Source organism: Haliotis rubra, unplaced genomic scaffold (genome assembly GCF_003918875.1).
Source record: "Haliotis rubra isolate DU_JTF1 unplaced genomic scaffold, ASM391887v1 Scf1176, whole genome shotgun sequence".
NCBI lineage: Eukaryota > Metazoa > Mollusca > Gastropoda > Lepetellida > Haliotidae > Haliotis > Haliotis rubra.
Genome location: NW_025765088.1, coordinates 231,928 through 250,992, shown reverse-complemented (window position 1 = coordinate 250,992; position 19,065 = coordinate 231,928). Strand labels below are relative to the sequence as shown.

General features: G+C 42.6%; 1 protein-coding gene across 1 annotated transcript; it reads right to left on the bottom strand.

Annotated features, from left to right (window-relative positions):
- Positions 1-2,363: 2,363 nt before the first annotated feature.
- Positions 2,364-17,504, bottom strand: LOC124258766 (beta-1,4-galactosyltransferase 4-like). Its single transcript, XM_046692862.1, has 5 exons — positions 17,325-17,504; positions 16,483-16,608; positions 12,921-13,025; positions 4,496-4,630; positions 2,364-4,211 (listed from the first exon to the last, which is right to left on the bottom strand). Exons 1-5 carry the CDS (start codon positions 17,474-17,476, stop codon positions 4,187-4,189), a joined length of 543 nt encoding a protein of 180 aa, XP_046548818.1. The 5' UTR covers positions 17,477-17,504; the 3' UTR covers positions 2,364-4,186.
- Between the last annotated feature and the right edge of the window lie 1,561 nt (positions 17,505-19,065).

The window sequence follows — 19,065 nt, the reverse complement described above, 5'->3', positions numbered from 1 at the left end:
ATCTGTAGAAGGGCGTACTACCACATTCGCAACATCGGCATGATTCGACGATACCTGGACGTCAAGACTACAGCATCTCTTATTCAGGCATATGTAACATCTCATCTTGACTACTGTAATGCGCTTCTTGTGGGTCTCCCAAATTATCTTATACACAAGCTTCAGAAGGTGCAGAATACTGCAGCCAGAGTGGTCTCTCAGTCAAAGAAATCAGACCACATTACTCCCGTTCTTCACTCACTTCATTGGCTTCCCGTCCACTACCGCATAAAATATAAAACTCTACTCCTTGTTTTCAAAAGTATATGTGGTCTAACTCCTCAGTACCTCTGTGATCTGTTCCACCGTTATACTCCTGTACGTTCCCTCCGATCAAATGACCAGTGTCTTTTGACAATTCCTGTGACTAAAGTACTGTCGGAAATAGAAAAAAACTGTTTTTAGGCTGTTACTCTGTATCCCTAAAATATACACAACTGCAAATAGCATATGTCGAAATAACCCACTTCGGCCTAACTTGGCGTTCAGTGGGATGCGTAATAGGACATCCAGAAAAGCATGTGTACTCGTAAAATCGGGCAAAACTTAGAAAAATTACGAATAGCTGCTGAAAACAATAGATCAGACTATAGATGACAATTAGGTCGCTCAGCCAGGTATGACGACGGACCGTCGACTCACCTGGCATGAAATGCATGTGCTGCCTGCAGGCACAAGGGGGCATCTCAAAGATATTTTGTGCTTTTTCATGTGTGCTGACTATGTCTCACCTATTGCTTGCCCTAAAGGATTATCTTATCTTAGCTGATACTCTATCCCCTAGCCCGACCCCAACGATCGTCTGCGACACCCCTCTAGGTTTTGCTTTTGAGATGAACCCTCCTATCTGTTTCTTTTTATAGTGACAGTGACACTCCGTCGAAGCTACATCCTTAACAGTTTCAGCATGAAAGTTATTATTTTTTACGCCAGCTATCGTTTATAATGAAGCTACGTCTAATTTCAATTGGGCATTTAAAAAGTGTCCTTTGTAATACAATATCGTCGCACACTAATTTGCATAAAGCCATGGTCTGTTCCAAATAAATCGTTTTGGACTTAGAAAAAAATCGCATTGCTCATTTCTGCACTAATCTCTCCTCAGTAAAGTCCTTTTTCTACGTTTCCTATGTCCCTACCACTGAGACTGTGGTTAGGTCGAACTTAGTTTAACAGATATTTGACACTTGCACATATCAACTACATAAATTGTAGAGATAAATGAGAAAATACAGTTTTTTCTATTTCCGACACTACTTTAGGACAAAACATATGGTGACAGGTCACTCGAGACGACTGGCCCTCATCTCTGGAACAACCTCACCTCAGAACACAACCAGATTTAGCTGTTTTTAAATCAAATCTAAAGACGCGTCTCTTTGCTGAAGCACTTTAACTCTATGTGATATCTAGACCATCTTAGAGCCAAAGGGCCTTTGAGCGGTTTACGGATATTGGCCCTATACAAGTATTTGTATGTATGTATGTATGTATGTACACGAGACACCACGCCAACGCCCAGTGTCAATCTTGTCGCCAATTGACGCCTCAACATGCATGGACTGGTTGACATGTTATCCACCTGCCGTATAACCTTTGACCGTTTCAAATGGGTCATCACGATTGTGATAAGAGTTCCTTAATCACACACGTCCACAAATGTAAACGCATTTACTTTCCTTGCTAATATCGATCTGCTAAAAAAACAAAATAAACATTATCACTCCTGTGATCACAATTACCACTGTTTGTTTTTTTACTGCTCTTTATCTGTACTTGGATCCCTCCTGCCACGTCCTGTATTTTCAAAAGTTTCTGATAATAGTACAGCGACCTCTTATCACCCCTATTGTTGGTTTCACTTATGTCGTTTATGAAAAACATATTTCTTACGTGATGGCGGTTAACGTGATAATCCATGAAACAGGTATTCACAAACATTGCAATAATCCGGCTCCTCTCTCGTAAATGTTTACGTTTGCAATATACCCTTATATTTCTTTAAATGGTTTCACTCTTTGGATTGTAGCCCGAACACCTTATGACTTATCTATACTGAACTTCCTGTCAACTCTACCACGGGGGGCCTACAGGTACAATGGAAAGGTGAACATATTTTTCTATTTGACCGGGTTCGATTCCCAACATCTGTACAAGAAGTTAAGTTCGTTCCTGAACCAATCCGAGTCATCTTCCCGAAAGACTGTCATTCGTATACGGCCATGAGCCTCTTTTTGGTTCACCGTGCAATTGACAATATTTGAAGTGTTAACAGACATTAAATATGTTATGGAATATTCAGAGTGATGACGTGGATAAATAAATTAAGACTAAACTAAAAGTTTAATAATTTGATCATATCATGATATCGTCCATCTCATGTCTCACACTTTCAACTGTGTGGTCACATCGTCACACGTCACATATTTCAGTGTGACACTGTGTGTTCATATCGTAGCCTTCACTTCTCGACGTGACACTGTTCATATCATATCCTTCACTTCTCGACGTGACACTGTGTTCATATCGTATCCTTCACTTCTCGGTGTGACACTGTGTGTTCACATCATATCCTTCACTTCTCGGTGTGACACTGTTTGTTCATATCATATCCTTCACTTCTTGGTGTGACACTGTTCATATCGTATCCTTCACTTCTCGGTGTGACAGTGTTTGTGCATATCATATCCTTTACTTCTTGGTGTGACACTGTGTGTCCACATCATATCCTTCACTTCTCGGTGTGACACTGTTTGTTCATATCATATCCTTCACTTCTCGATGTGACACTGTTCATATCATATCCTTCACTTCTTGGTGTGACACTGTGTGTCCACATCATATCCTTCACTTCTCGGTGTGACACTGTTCATATCATATCCTTCACTTCTCGATGTGACACTGTTCATATCATATCCTTCACTTCTCGGTGTGACACTGTGTTCATATCATATCCTTCACTTCTCGGTGTGACATTGTTCATATCATATCCTTCACTTCTCGGTGTGACACTGTGTTCATATCATATCCTTCACTTCTCGGCGTGACACTGTTCATATCGTATCCTTCACTTTTCGATGTGACACAATGAGGTCACATAATATCCTTCACTTCTCGAGTGTGACAATGTTTATTCATATCGTATGCTTCACTTCGCGAGTGTGACACAATGAGGTCACACCATATCCTTCACTTCTAGGTGTGACACTGTGTTCATATCATATCCTTCACTTCTCGGTGTGACACTGTGTTCATATCATATCCTTCACTTCTCGGTGTGACATTGTTCATATCATATCCTTCACTTCTCGGTGCGACACTGTGTTCATATCATATCCTTCACTTCTCGGTGTGACACTGTTCATATCATATCCTTCACTTCTCGGTGTGACACTGTGTTCATATCATATCCTTCACTTCTCGGTGTGACATTGTTCATATCATATCCTTCACTTCTCGGTTTGACACTGTTCATATCAGGGGCGGTGGGGTAGCCTAATGGTTAAAGCGTTGGCTCGTCACGCCGCAGACCCGGGTTCGAATCCCCACATGGGCACAATGTGTTAAGCCCATTTCTGGTGTCCCCCGCCGTGATGTTGCTGGAATATTGCTAAAAGCGGCGTAAAACCAAAACTCAGTCAGTCAGTCAGTCAGTGTTCATATCATATCCTTCACTTCTCGGTGTGACATTGTTCATATCATATCCTTCACTTCTCGGTGTGACACTGTGTTCATATCATATCCTTCACTTCTCGGTGTGACATTGTTCATATCATATCCTTCACTTCTCGGTGTGACACTGTGTTCATATCATATCCTTCACTTCTCGGCGTGACACTGTTCATATCGGATCCTTCACTTCTCGATGTGACACAATGAGGTAACATAATATCCTTCACTTCTCGAGTGTGACAATGTTTATTCATATCGTATGCTTCACTTCGCGAGTGTGACACAATGAGGTCACACCATATCCTTCACTTCTCAGGGTGACACTATGGGGGTCACATAGTGCACCTCACTTCTCGGTGTGACACGATGAGATCACGTCATATGCGTCACTTCTCGGTGTGACACTATCTGGTCACATCGTATTCTTCGTGTCTGTTACTGTGCACTGTTGCTCGCGGAACGATGTTCGGCTTTTCTACGTAAAGAAAGCTATATGTTGGCTGAAAAACAACAACATCCAACATTATAAAACTTCAAAATTATATCACGCCTACCCCTGTTATCATCCCTGAACATTATAAACTGTATAGAGACTGACAGAGAGTGACATGGAGTCAGTGAGGGCCATTTTGTTCCTGTCTGACGAGATACTGACAGATATTGGACTACTCACTTACACTCAGGACAACAGGACTAGTGTTTACACGAGCCACAAAAGGCCACCATTGTTCCATTCTGATTGTGTATTAGCAGAAATATTTTGGCTTAAGATTGTGTCCTTTACCTGTAATATTTCTCATTTATGTCAGCATAAATCCATGTGTAGAACTGCCTGGTCTCTTGTTTTACATTTCTGTACGACAAAGACCGCAATCCCTCTGACTGCATCCGTTCCTCGGCCGTAAACAGCAATTGGTACCTGGAGGACAAGGGGAGATTATTAACGGGTATCACCATGACAACGCCGCCCAGTTAATGGAAAAAACACGAATAACGCGATGGAAGCATTATGGGTCAGTCACCATTGGGTTATGGTCAGCTTCACATAATAACTAACGTCAGCGTCTACAGGACTCCGGTAAGCGTCATCAGTTTAAGTTTTACGTCACCTACTATGCACAGGGCTACAATCGTAATCCACTTAGTTAACGTCAGCTACTACAGGGCTGTTGTCAGCGTCATCCGTTTAGGTAACGTCACCTACTATGTACAGGGCTGTTGTCAGCGTCATCCGTTTAGGTAACGTCACCTACTATGTACAGGGCTGTTGTCAGCGTCATCCGTTTAGTTAACGTCACCTACTATGTACAGGGCTGTTGTCAGCGTCATCCGTTTAGGTAACGTCAACTATGTACAGGGCTCACGTCATCCGTTTAGTTAATGTATGTACAGGGCTGTTGTCAGCGTCATCCGTTTAGGTAACGTCACCTACTATGTACAGGGCTGTTGTCAGCGTCATCCGTTTAGGTAACGTCACCTACTATGTACAGGGCTGTTGTCAGCGTCATCCGTTTAGGTAACGTCACCTACTATGTACAGGGCTGTTGTCAGCGTCATCCGTTTAGTTAACGTCACCTACTATGTACAGGGCTGTTGTCAGCGTCATCCGTTTAGGTAACGTTTTTAATGCACCTACTATGTACAGGGCTGAACATATGGCTGTTTAGTTAACGTCATCCCCTACAGTATATCAGCGTCACCTGGTATTGCTGACACTGTTTCCCTTGTCAGCGTATCCGTACCTGGTAACGTCACCTACTGTTTCCACAGTATATAGTACCTGGTATTGCTGACACTGTTTCCCTACAGTATATAGTACCTGGTATTGCCAACACTGTTTCCCTACAGTCTATAGTACCTGGTATTGCTGGCACTGTTTCCCTACAGTCTATAGTCCCTGGTATTGCTGACACTGTTTCCCTACAGGTATATCAGCGTCACCTGGTATTGCTGACACTGTTTCCTACAGTCTATAGTACCTGGTATTGCTGACACTGTTTCCCTACAGTATATAGCACCCGGTATTGCTGACACTGTTTCCCTACACTCTATAGTACCTAGTATTGCTGACACTGTTTCCCTACAGTATATGGTACCTGGTATTGCTGACACTGTTTCCCCTGCAGTCTATAGTACCTGGTTTTGCTGACACTGTTTCCCTACAGTCTATAGTACCTGGTGTTGCTGATACTGTTTCCCTACAGTATATAGTACCTGGTATTGCCAACACTGTTTCCCTACAATCTATGGCACCTGGTATTGCTGACACTGTTTCCCTGCAGTCTTTAGTGTCTGGTATTGCTGACACTGTTTCCCTACAATATATAGTACCTGGTATTGCTGACACTGTTTCCCTACAGTATATATAACCTGGTATTGTAGACACTGTTTCCCTGCAGTCTATAGTACCTGGTATTGCTGACACTGTTTCCTTACTGTATATAGTACCTGGTATTCCTGACACTGTTTCCCTACAGTATATAGTACCTGGTATTGCTGGCACTGATTCCCTACAGTCTAGAGTACCTGGTATTGCTGACACTGTTTCCCTACAATCTATGGCACCTGGTATTGCTGACACTGTTTCCCTGCAGTCTTTAGTGTCTGGTATTGCTGACACTGTTTCCCTACAATATATAGTACCTGGTATTGCTGACACTGTTTCCCTACAGTATATATAACCTGGTATTGTAGACACTGTTTCCCTGCAGTCTATAGTACCTGGTATTGCTGACACTGTTTCCTTACTTTATATAATACCTGGTATTCCCGACACTGTTTCCCTACAGTATATAGTACCTGGTATTGCTGGCACTGATTCCCTACAGTCTAGAGTACCTGGTATTGCTGACACTGTTTCCCTACAGTATATAGTACCTGGTATTGCTGACACTGTTTCCCTACAGTGTATAGTACCTGGTATTGCTGACACAGTTTCCCTACAGTATATAGAACCTGGTATTGCCGACACTGATTCCCTGCAGTCTATAGTACCTGGTACTGCTGACACTGTTTCCATACAATATATAGTACCTGGTATTGCTGACACTGTTTCCCTACAGTATATAGTACCTGGTATTGCCAACACTGTTTCCCTACAGTCTATAGTACCTGGTATTGCTGACACTGTTTCCCTACAGTCTATGGCACCTGGTATTGCTGACACTTGTTCCCTGCAGTCTATAGTACCTGGTATTGCTGACACTGTTTCCCTACAGTCTATAGTACCTGGTATTGCTGACACTGTTTCCCTACAGTATATAGAACCTGGTATTGCTGACACTGTTTCCCTGCAGTCTATAGTAGCTGGTATTGCTGACACTGTTTCCCTACAGTATATAATACCTGGTATTGCTGACACTGTTTCCCTACAGTATATAGTACCTGGTATTGCTGACACTGTTTCCATACAATATATAGTACCTGGTATTGCTGACACTGTTTCCCTACAGTATATAGAACCTGGTATTGCCGACACTGTTTCCCTACAGTCTATAGTACCTGGTATTGCTGACACTGTTTCCCTACAATATATAGTACCTGGTATTGCTGACACTGTTTCCCTACAGTATATAGAACCTGGTATTGCCGACACTGTTTCCCTACAGTCTATAGTACCTGGTATTGCTGACACTGTTTCCCTACAGTATATAGTACCTGGTATTGCTGACACTGTTTCCCTACAGTATATAGTACCTGGTATTGCCGACACTGATTCCCTGCAGTCTATAGTACCTGGTATTGCTGACACTGTTTCCCTACAGTATATAGTACCTGGTATTGCTGACACTGTTTCCCTACAGTATATAGTACCTGGTATTGCCAACACTGTTTCCCTACAGTCTATAGTACCTGGTATTGCTGACACTGTTTCCCTACAGTCTATGGCACCTGGTATTGCTGACACTGTTTCCTGCAGTCTATAGTAGCTGGTTTGACACTGTTGCCATACAATATATAGTACCTGGTATTGCTGACACTGTTTCCCTACAGTATATAGAACCTGGTATTGCTGACACTGTTTCCCTACAGTCTATAGTACCTGGTATTGCTGACACTGTTTCCCTACAGTCTATAGTACCTGGTATTGCTGACACTGTTTCCCTACAGTATATAATACCTGGTATTGCTGACACTGTTTCCCTACAGTATATAGTACCTGGTATTGCTGACACTGTTTCCCTACAGTATATAGTACCTGGTATTGCTGACACTGTTTCCCTACAGTCTATAGTACCTGGTATTGCTGACACTGTTTCCCTACAGTCTATAGTACCTGGTATTGCTGACACTGTTTCCCTACAGTCTATAGTACCTGGTATTGCTGACACTGTTTCCCTACAGTCTATAGTACCTGGTATTGCTGACACTGTTTCCCTACAGTATATAGTACCTGGTATTGCTGACACTGTTTCCCTACAGTATATAGTACCTGGTATTGCTGACACTGTTTCCCTACAGTCTATAGTACCTGGTATTGCTGACACTGTTTCCCTACAGTATATAGTACCTGGTATTCATGGCACTGTTTCCCTACAGTCTATAATACCTGGTATTGCCGACACTGTTTCCCTACAGTCTATAGTACCTGGTATTGCTGACACTGTTTCCCTACAGTATATAGTACCTGGTATTGCTGACACTGTTTCCCTACAGTCTATAGTACCTGGTATTGCCTACACTGTTTCCCTACAGTCTATAGTACCTGGTATTGCTGACACTGTTTCCCTACAGTATATAGTACCTGGTATTGCTGACACTGTTTCCCTACAGTCTATGGCACCTGGTATTGTTGACACTGTTTCCCTGCAGTCTATAGTACCTGGTATTGCTGACACTGTTTCCCTGCAATATATAGTACCTGGTATTGCTGACACTGTTTCCCTACAGTATATAGTACCTGGTATTGCTGACACTGTTTCCCTTCAGTCTATATAGTACCTGGTATTGCTGACACTGTTTCCTACAGTCTATAATTACCTGGTATTGCTGACACTGTTTCCCTACAGTCTATAGTACCTGGTATTGCTGACACTGTTTCCCTACAGTATATAGTACCTGGTATTGCTGACACTGTTTCCCTACAGTATATAGTACCTGGTATTGCCGACACTGTTTCCCTACAGTCTATAGTACCTGGTATTGCCAACACTGTTTCCCTACTGTCTATAGTACCTGGTATTGCTGACACTGTTTCCCTACAGTATTTGGTACCTGGTATTGCTGACACTGTTTCCCCTGCAGTCTATAGTACCTGGTATTGCCTACACTGTTTCCCTACAGTCTATAGTACCTGGTATTGCTGACACTGTTTCCCTACAGTCTATGGCACCTGGTATTGTTGACACTGTTTCCCTGCAGTCTATAGTACCTGGTATTGCTGACACTGTTTCCCTGCAATATATAGTACCTGGTATTGCTGACACTGTTTCCCTACAGTATATAGAACCTGGTATTGCTGACACTGTTTCCCTTCAGTCTATAGTACCTGGTATTGCTGACACTGTTTCCCTACAGTATATAGTACCTGGTATTGCTGACACTGTTTCCCTACAGTATATAATACCTGGTATTGCTGACACTGTTTCCCTACAGTCTATAGTACCTGGTATTGCTTACACTGTTTCCCTGCAGTAAATAGTACCTGGTATTGCTGACACTGTTTCCTACAGTATATATACCTGGTATTGCCAACACTGTTTCCCTACTGTCTATAGTACCTGGTATTGCTGACACTGTTTCCCTACAGTATATGGTACCTGGTATTGCTGACACTGTTTCCCCTGCAGTCTATAGTACCTGGTATTGCTGACACTGTTTCCCTACAGTCTATAGTACCTGGTATTGCTGACACTGTTTCCCTACAGTCTATGGCACCTGGTATTGTTGACACTGTTTCCCTGCAGTCTATAGTACCTGGTATTGCTGACACTGTTTCCCTGCAATATATAGTACCTGGTATTGCTGACACTGTTTCCCTACAGTATATAGTACCTGGTATTGCTGACACTGTTTCCTTCAGTCTATAGTACCTGGTTTTGCTGACACCGTTTCCTACAGTATATAGTGGTATTTGCTGGCCTGGTATTCATGGTGCACTGTTTCCCTACAGTCTATAATACCTGGTATTGCTGACACTGTTTCCCTACAGTATATAGTACCTGGTATTGCTGACACTGTTTCCTACAGTCTATAGTACCTGGTATTGCTGACACTGTTTCCTCACAGTATTTGTATTGCTGACACTGTTTCCCTGCATTCTATGGTACTTGGTATTGCTGACACTGTTTCCTACAGTCTATAGTACCTGGTATTGCTGACACTGTTTCCCTACAGTATATAGTACCTGGTATTGCTTGACACTGTTTCCCTACAGTCTATAGTACCTGGTATTGCTGACACTGTTTCCTGCAGTATATAGTACCTGGTATTGCTGACACTGTTTCCCTGTCAATATATATTGTTGTACCTGGTATTTCTGACACTGTTTCCTACAGTCTATAATACCTGGTATTGCTGACACTGTTTCCTTACAGTATATAGTAACTGGTATTGCTGACACTGTTTCCTATAGTGTATAGTACCTGGTATTGCTGACACTGTTTCCCTACAGTCTATAATACCTGGTATTGCTGACACTGTTTCCCTACAGTATATAGTACCTGGTATTGCTGACACTGTTTCCCTACAGTCTATAATACCTGGTATTGCTGACACTGTTTCCCTACAGTATATAGTACCTGGTATTGCTGACACTGTTTCCCTACAGTCTATAGTACCTGGTATTGCCTACACTGTTTCCTGCAGTACATCTATAGGTACCTGGTATTGCTGACACTGTTTCCCTACAGTATATAGTACCTGGTATTGCTGACACTGTTTCCCTACAGTCTATAATACCTGGTATTGCTGACACTGTTTCCCTACAGTCTATAATACCTGGTATTGCTGACACTGTTTCCCTACAGTATATAGTACCTGGTATTGCTGACACTGTTTCCCTTACTGTCTATATATACCTGGTATTGCTGACACTGTTTCCTACAGTCTATAGTACCTGGTATTGCTGACACTGTTTCCCTACAGTCTATAACCTGGTACCTGGTACTGCTGACCTGTTTCCTACAGTCTATAGTACCTGGTATTGCTGACACTGTTTCCCTACAGTCTATAGTACCTGGTATTGCTGACACTGTTTCCCTACAGTATATAGTACCTGGTATTGCTGACACTGTTTCCCTACAGTATATAGAACCTGGTATTGCTGACACTGTTTCCCTTCAGTCTATAGTACCTGGTATTGCTGACACTGTTTCCCTACAGTATATAGTACCTGGTATTGCCGACACTGTTTCCCTACAGTATATAATACCTGGTATTGCTGACACTGTTTCCCTACAGTCTATAGTACCTGGTATTGGTTACACTGTTTCCCTGCAGTAAATAGTACCTGGTATTGCTGACACTGTTTCCCTACAGTATATAGTACCTGGTATTGCCAACACTGTTTCCCTACTGTCTATAGTACCTGGTATTGCTGACACTGTTTCCCTACAGTATTTGGTACCTGGTATTGCTGACACTGTTTCCCCTGCAGTCTATAGTACCTGGTATTGCCTACACTGTTTCCCTACAGTCTATAGTACCTGGTATTGCTGACACTGTTTCCCTACAGTCTATGGCACCTGGTATTGTTGACACTGTTTCCCTGCAGTCTATAGTACCTGGGATTGCTGACACTGTTTCCCTGCAATATATAGTACCTGGTATTGCTGACACTGTTTCCCTACAGTATATTGTACCTGGTATTGCCGACACTGTTTCCCTTCAGTCTATAGCACCTGGTTTTGCTGACACCGTTTCCCTACAGTATATAGTACCTGGTAGTCATGGCACTGTTTCCCTACAGTCTATAATACCTGGTATTGCCGACATTGTTTCCCTACAGTATATAGTACCTGGTATTGCCAACACTGTTTCCCTACAGTCTATAGTACCTGGTATTGCTGACACTGTTTCCCTACAGTATATGGTACCTGGTATTGCTGACACTGTTTCCCCTGCATTCTATAGTACCTGGTATTGCTGACACTGTTTCCCTACAGTCTATAGTACCTGGTATTGCTGACACTGTTTCCCTACAGTATATAGTACCTGGTATTGCTGACACTGTTTCCCTACAGTCTATAATACCTGGTATTGCTGACACTGTTTCCCTGCAGTATATAGTACCTGGTATTGCTGACACTGTTTCCCTACAGTATATAGTACCTGGTATTGCTGACACTGTTTCCCTACAGTCTATAATACCTGGTACTGCTGCCACTGTTTCCTTACAGTCTATAGTACCTGGTATTGCTGACACTGTTTCCCTACAGTCTATAGTACCTGGTATTGCTGACACTGTTTCCCTACAGTCTATAATACCTGGTACTGCTGACACTGTTTCCCTACAGTATATAGTACCTGGTATTGCTGACACTGTTTCCTTACAGTCTATAATACCTGGTATTGCTGACACTGTTTCCCTACAGTATATAGTACCTGGTATTGCTGACACTGTTTCCCTACAGTCTATAATACCTGGTATTGCTGACACTGTTTCCCTACAGTCTATAGTACCTGGTATTGCTGACACTGTTTCCCTACAGTATATAGTACCTGGTATTGCTGACACTGTTTCCCTACTGTCTATAATGCCTGGTACTGCTGCTGACACTGTTTCCCTACAGTCTATAATACCTGATATTGCTGACACTGTTTCCCTACAGTATATAGTACCTGGTATTGCTGACACTGTTTCCCTACTGTCTATAATACCTGGTACTGCTGACACCGTTTCCCTACAGTCTATAGTACCTGGTATTGCTGACACTGTTTCCCTACAGTCTATAATACCTGGTACTGCTGACACTGTTTACTTACAGTCTATAGTACCTGGTATTGCTGACACTGTTTCCCTACAGTCTATAGTACCTGGTATTGCTGACACTGTTTCCCTACAGTATATAGTACTTGGTATTGCTGACACTGTTTCCCTACAGTCTATAATACCTGGTATTGCTGACACTGTTTCCCTACAGTATATAATACCTGGTATTTCGCACACTTTTTCCTTTAGTCTATAATACCTGGTATTGCTGACACTGTTTCCCTACAGTCTATAGTACCTGGTATTGCTGACACTGTTTCCCTACAGTCGATAGTACCTGGTATTGCTGATACTGTTTCCCCTGTCTTCGGTGTGGTACACAGCCTTGTATCTCCCTATCTTGGGGGAGTAACGGGATATCCTGTATCCCTTATAAGCCAGTCTAGAACAGAAAGGAGTGGAAGCATAAGGTTGACAATTGCATGGGTGGATCATTTGGGTGACTCTGGTATGGGCTGATTTTAAGATGATTGTAAATTCAAATTAATTTTGAAAGCATCACCCATCGCATTGCTTTCTAAACAACTTCAGAAAAAAGAGGAAAATATATGGATGTTCTATATGGTCGACTAGAGTTTGTGTGTACCACATGCTCGAATGTGGTTTGTGTGTACTATATGGTCGACTAGTGTCTGTCTGTGTACTATATGGTCGACTAGTGTGTGTGTGTACTATATGGTCGACTAGTGTCTGTGTGTACTATATGGTCGACTAGTGTGTGTGTGTACTATATGGTCGACTAGTGTCTGTGTGTACTATATGGTCGACTAGTGTGTGTGTGTACTATATGGTCGACTAGTGTGTGTGTGTACTATATGGTCGACTAGTGTGTCTGTGTGTACTATATGGTCGACTAGTGTCTGTGTGTACTATATGGTCGACTAGTGTGTGTGTGTACTATATGGTCGACTAGTGTGTGTGTGTACTATATGGTCGACTAGTGTGTGTGTGTACTATATGGTCGACTAGTGTGTGTGTGTACTATATGGTCGACTAGTGTTTGTGTGTACTATATGGTCGACTAGTGTTTGTGTGTGTACTATATGGTCGACTAGTGTTTGTGTGTACTATATGGTCGACTAGTGTGTGTGTGTACTATATGGTCGACTAGTGTTTGTGTGTACTATATGGTCGACTATGGTCGACTAGTTTGTGTGCACTATATTCGACTAGTGTGTGTGTGTACTATATGGTCGACTAGTGTAGTGTTTGTGTGTACTATATGGTCGACTAGTGTCTGTGTGTACTATATGGTCGACTAGTGTTTGTGTGTACTATATGGTCGACTAGTGTTTGTGTGTACTATATGGTCGACTAGTGTGTGTGTGTGTATTAGTGTGTACTATATGGTCGACTAGTGTTTGTGTGTACGGTCGACTAGTGTGTGTGTGTACTATATGGTCGACTAGTGTGTGTACTATATGGTCGACTAGTGTTTGTTATGTACTATATGGTCGACTAGTGTTTGTGTGTACTATATGGTCGACTAGTGTTTGTGTGTACTATATGGTCGACTAGTGTTTGTGTGTACTATATGGTCGACTAGTGTGTGTGTGTACTATATGGTCGACTAGTGTTTGTGTGTACTATATGGTCGACTAGTGTTTGTGTGTACTATATGGTCGACTAGTGTTTGTGTGTACTATATGGTCGACTAGTGTGTGTGTACCATATGGTCGACTGTGTACTATATGGTCGACTAGTGTGTGTGTGTGTACTATATGGTCGACTAGTGTTTGTGTGTACTATATGGTCGACTAGTGTTTGTGTGTACTATATGGTCGACTAGTGTGTGTGTGTGTACTATATGGTCGACTAGTGTTTGTGTGTACTATATGGTCGACTAGTGTGTGTGTGTACTATATGGTCGACTAGTGTGTGTGTGTGTACTATATGGTCGACTAGTGTGTGTGTGTACTATATGGTCGACTAGTGTTTGTGTGTACCTATATGGTCGACTAGTGTTTGTGTGTGTACTATATATGGTCGACTAGTGTCGTGTGTGTGTACTATATGGTCGACTAGTGTTGTGTGTGTACTATATGGTCGACTAGTGTGTGTGTGTGTACTATATGGTCGACTAGTGTTTGTGTGTACTATATGGTCGACTAGTGTGTGTGTGTACTATATGGTCGACTAGTGTTTGTGTGTGTACTATATGGTCGACTAGTGTTTGTGTGTACTATATGGTCGACTAGTGTGTGTGTGTACTATATGGTCGACTAGTGTGTGTGTGTGTACTATATGGTCGACTAGTGTGTCTGTGTGTACTATATGGTCGACTAGTGTGTGTGTGTACTATATGGTCGACTAGTGTGTTTGTGTGTACTATATGGTCGACTAGTGTTTGTGTGTACTATATGGTCGGCTAGTGTGTGTGTGTGTACTATATGGTCGACTAGTGTTTGTGTGTACTATATGGTCGACTAGTGTGTGTGTGTACTATATGGTCGACTAGTGTCTGTGTGCACTATATGGTCGACTAGTGTTTGTGTGTACTATATGGTCGACTAGTGTTTGTGTGTACTATATGGTCGACTAGTGTGTGTGTGTGTACTATATGGTCGACTAGTTTGTGTGTGTACTATATGGTCGACTAGTGTGTGTGTGTACTATATGGTCGACTAGTGTTTGTGTGTACTATATGGTCGACTAGTGTTTGTGTGTACTATATTGTCGACTAGTGTTTGTGTGTACTATATAGTCGACTAGTGTCTGTGTGTACTATATGGTCGACTAGTGTTTGTGTGTACTATATGGTCGACTAGTGTTTGTGTGTACTATATGGTCGACTAGTGTGTGTGTGTGTACTATATGGTCGACTAGAGTTTGTGTGTACTATTTGGTCTACTAGAATTTGTGTGTACTATATGGTCGACTAGTGTCTGTGTGTACTATATGGTCCACTAGTGTGTGTGTGTACCAAATGGTCGACTAGTGTGTGTGTGTACTATATGGTCGACTAGTGTGTCTGTGTGTACTATATGGCGACTAGTGTGTGTGTGTGTACTATATGGTCGACTAGTGTGTGTGTGTACTATATTGTCGACTAGTGTTTGTGTGTACTATATGGTCGGCTAGTGTGTGTGTGTGTACTATATGGTCGACTAGTGTTTGTGTGTACTATATGGTCGACTAGTGTTTGTGTGTACTATATGGTCGACTAGTGTTTGTGTGTACTATATGGTCGACTAGTGTGTGTGTGTACTATATGGTCGACTAGTGTGTGTGTGTACTATATGGTCGACTAGTGTTTGTGTGTACTATATGGTCGACTAGTGCTTGTGTGTACTATATTGTCGACTAGTGTTTGTGTGTACTATATAGTCGACTAGTGTTTGTGTGTACTATATGGTCGACTAGTGTTTGTGTGTACTATATGGTCGACTAGTGTTTGTGTGTACTATATGGTCGACTAGTGTGTGTGTGTGTACTATATGGTCGACTAGAGTTTGTGTGTACTATTTGGTCGACTAGAATTTGTGTGTACTATATGGTCGACTAGTGTCTGTGTGTACTATATGGTCCACTAGTGTGTGTGTGTACCAAATGGTCGACTAGTGTGTGTGTGTACTATATGGTCGACTAGTGTTTGTGTGTATTATATGCTCGAATGGTGTTTTTGTATACTGTATGCTCGATTGTGTTTTTTGTGTACTTTATGCTCGTATGTGGTTTGTGTGTACTATATATATTCGTCAGGTGTTTGTGTGTACTATTTGTTCGACTGGGGTTTGCGTGTACTATTTGTGTGAATACTATTCATGTATTTGACGATCATGGGTAATTACAAACTACTCTATTCCGACATCATTGATGGGTGGGATGCCATACCATACCTGCACAACAAGTCGTCGTCTTCTCCGCCCCAGCCGAAGTACAGGTTTGAGTGTCCGTTGATGTCCAAGTAAATATCCTTCGACAGCGCCATGACACCACCAGCATAAGCATGAAATCCGCCACCACTGAAAGACAGAGTATGACAGCACCCTTATAGTCTTCAACGTTTACGGGAAAGACAGTTAGGCACAGAGAAGATGGCCAATAACTGTGCCGCCGATCTAGGTAGTCCGTTTCTGGATGGACTTCAGTCGGAATTCAGCCCCGACTGGAAAGATCGACACAAGAGAATTTGGTCAGACATTTAACTAAAGATTCGGGTTTATGGTTGATCTGATGTTGTTCAATAACCGTCTAACAGACAATTCACTTCCACTGATTTACCAGTCTCAGGAAGAAATAAAGGACGCCATTGCAACCTTCTTGTATGCTTCATATTGAGATCTAGTAATGGAGATTGAAAGTGACACTAAAACTCTCAAGGACAGCATGAGAAGAGGGAAGATTTGATCTTTCCGAAAGATAACCTTCTCTTTAGGTCAAGCAGCATATTCCAACAGTTTTAGTTTTTGGTGTATACCTTTCACAATTTTTGAAGTACTGTAGACCCTGCTCTTTCTACGCTGATTTCAAATAACGTCATACGGTTCTTGCGTCTGGCGTGACACACATCTAGGGATCGTTACAGTGGTGACCTACTTGTCATACTTGCTGTTAGACACAGCCATGTGTCTGGGCGTGGCGCCACACATGGGAACCTTACATTGGTGACCTACTTGTTATGTTTGCTGTTAGACACAGCCATGTGTCTGGGCGTGGGAACGTTACCATGGTGACCTACTTGTCATATTTGCTGTTAGACACAGCCATGTGTCTTGGCGTGGAACCACATCGGTAGAGATTGTGATCCGTCACCGGCAAGAGATCCACATCGTGGAAGATAAAGCATGTGAAGTTGTTCGTCTTGAGAGCTTCCAAAAAGCCAATGTTCATTAGGAGGGCTCTGTTAAACGTAACGTTGGGCACCTACAACAGAATGGTACAACAGACATGTGAACTGATATATATCTTTGGAGTGTGATAGTCATGTACGGCTACAGCTGAATACCATAAATGATATTTATATATCAGAGTGAGTGAGTGAGTTTTAGTTTTACGCCGCTTTTAGCGATATTCCAGCGATATCACGGTAGGGGACACCAGAAATAGGCTTCACACATTGTACCCATGTTGGGAATCGAACCCGGGCCTTTGGCGTGACAAGCTAACGCTTTAACCACTAGGCTACCCCACCGCCCCTTTTATATAAACTGGCGTTCAAATGAAAGTACACAGGCAAAGATTTAGTCAAATAGCACAAAATTAACAATTTTTAAAAGATAATTTCATGTGTTTATTGAGGCACATGGTCAAACAGAACTCCTCACAATAAAATGAAACTTTAAGCGTGAACATTATTGACTTAAGGTACTGTCAAACATGCACGGGGTCCAAATGACACATTTCATTATTGCAGATGAAAAGTTCAATGTTGATTACCAGACACCCAAATGTCACAAAAACAGGTATCACATTCAGTATCTTGTATGACCTCCACGGGCATCAATGCAAGCCTGTACTCGCCTGATGACGTCATTTGGAATTCTTGCCCATTCCTCATGGAGAGCATTTTCAAGCTGTCGTACATTAACGGGCTGCTGTTGCCGAAGTCGGAGTTGTCTTCCGAGATGGTCCCATAGAAGTTCAATCGGGTTGAGATCAGGTGAGATCAGGTGAACGAGCGGGCCATGGCAATACATCAATATTATGGTGCTGGAGAAAGTCCTGGCTGTGTGGGGTCTGGCGTTATCATGCTGGAAAGGCAGTACATGATGAAAGGCAGTACAACAGGTCGCAACACCTCATCACAGTATCGCTGGGCATTCAGATTGCCATGAATTATCACTAAACGTGTCTTCTGATCACCACAAATTGCTCCCCAGACCATAACACCACCACCACCAAAGGGGTGAACATCTTGTATACAGTTTGGTGCCAACCGTTCTCCCCGACGCCGATACACCCTAATTCTACCGTCAGCATGAAACAGATTGAATCTGCTCTCATCACTGAAGAGGACACCTACCCAGTTACGACGTTGCAACCGATGCACAGTCCTTGTCCACTGTAAACGGTTCCTACGATGTAGAGGTGTCAAGGACATGCCACGGAAAGGTCGATAGGCCCGGATACCAGCAGCACGGAGTCGCCTCATCACTGTGTACCTGCTGATGCGGTGACCTAATGCTGTCGCTGCTGACGACGTTGCAGTCAACGTTCGATTGCGTAAATGGATTATCCGCCGGTGCTGGTCATCTTGTGGTGTCGTGACTCTCGGACGTCCAGTTCGGGGTCGGTCAGCTGTCTGGCCTGTCTGTTGAACACGTCTGAACAGTCTTATTATGGTTTGTCTTGTTCACTGGAAGGACCTTGCAATATGACTGTTGGACGCCCCCATCTGTGACATACCAATGGCTCTCTCTCTTTGCGCTGGTGTAAGTCTAGGCATTTTCTTCATGTTTGTATTGTCATCTGCCATATCA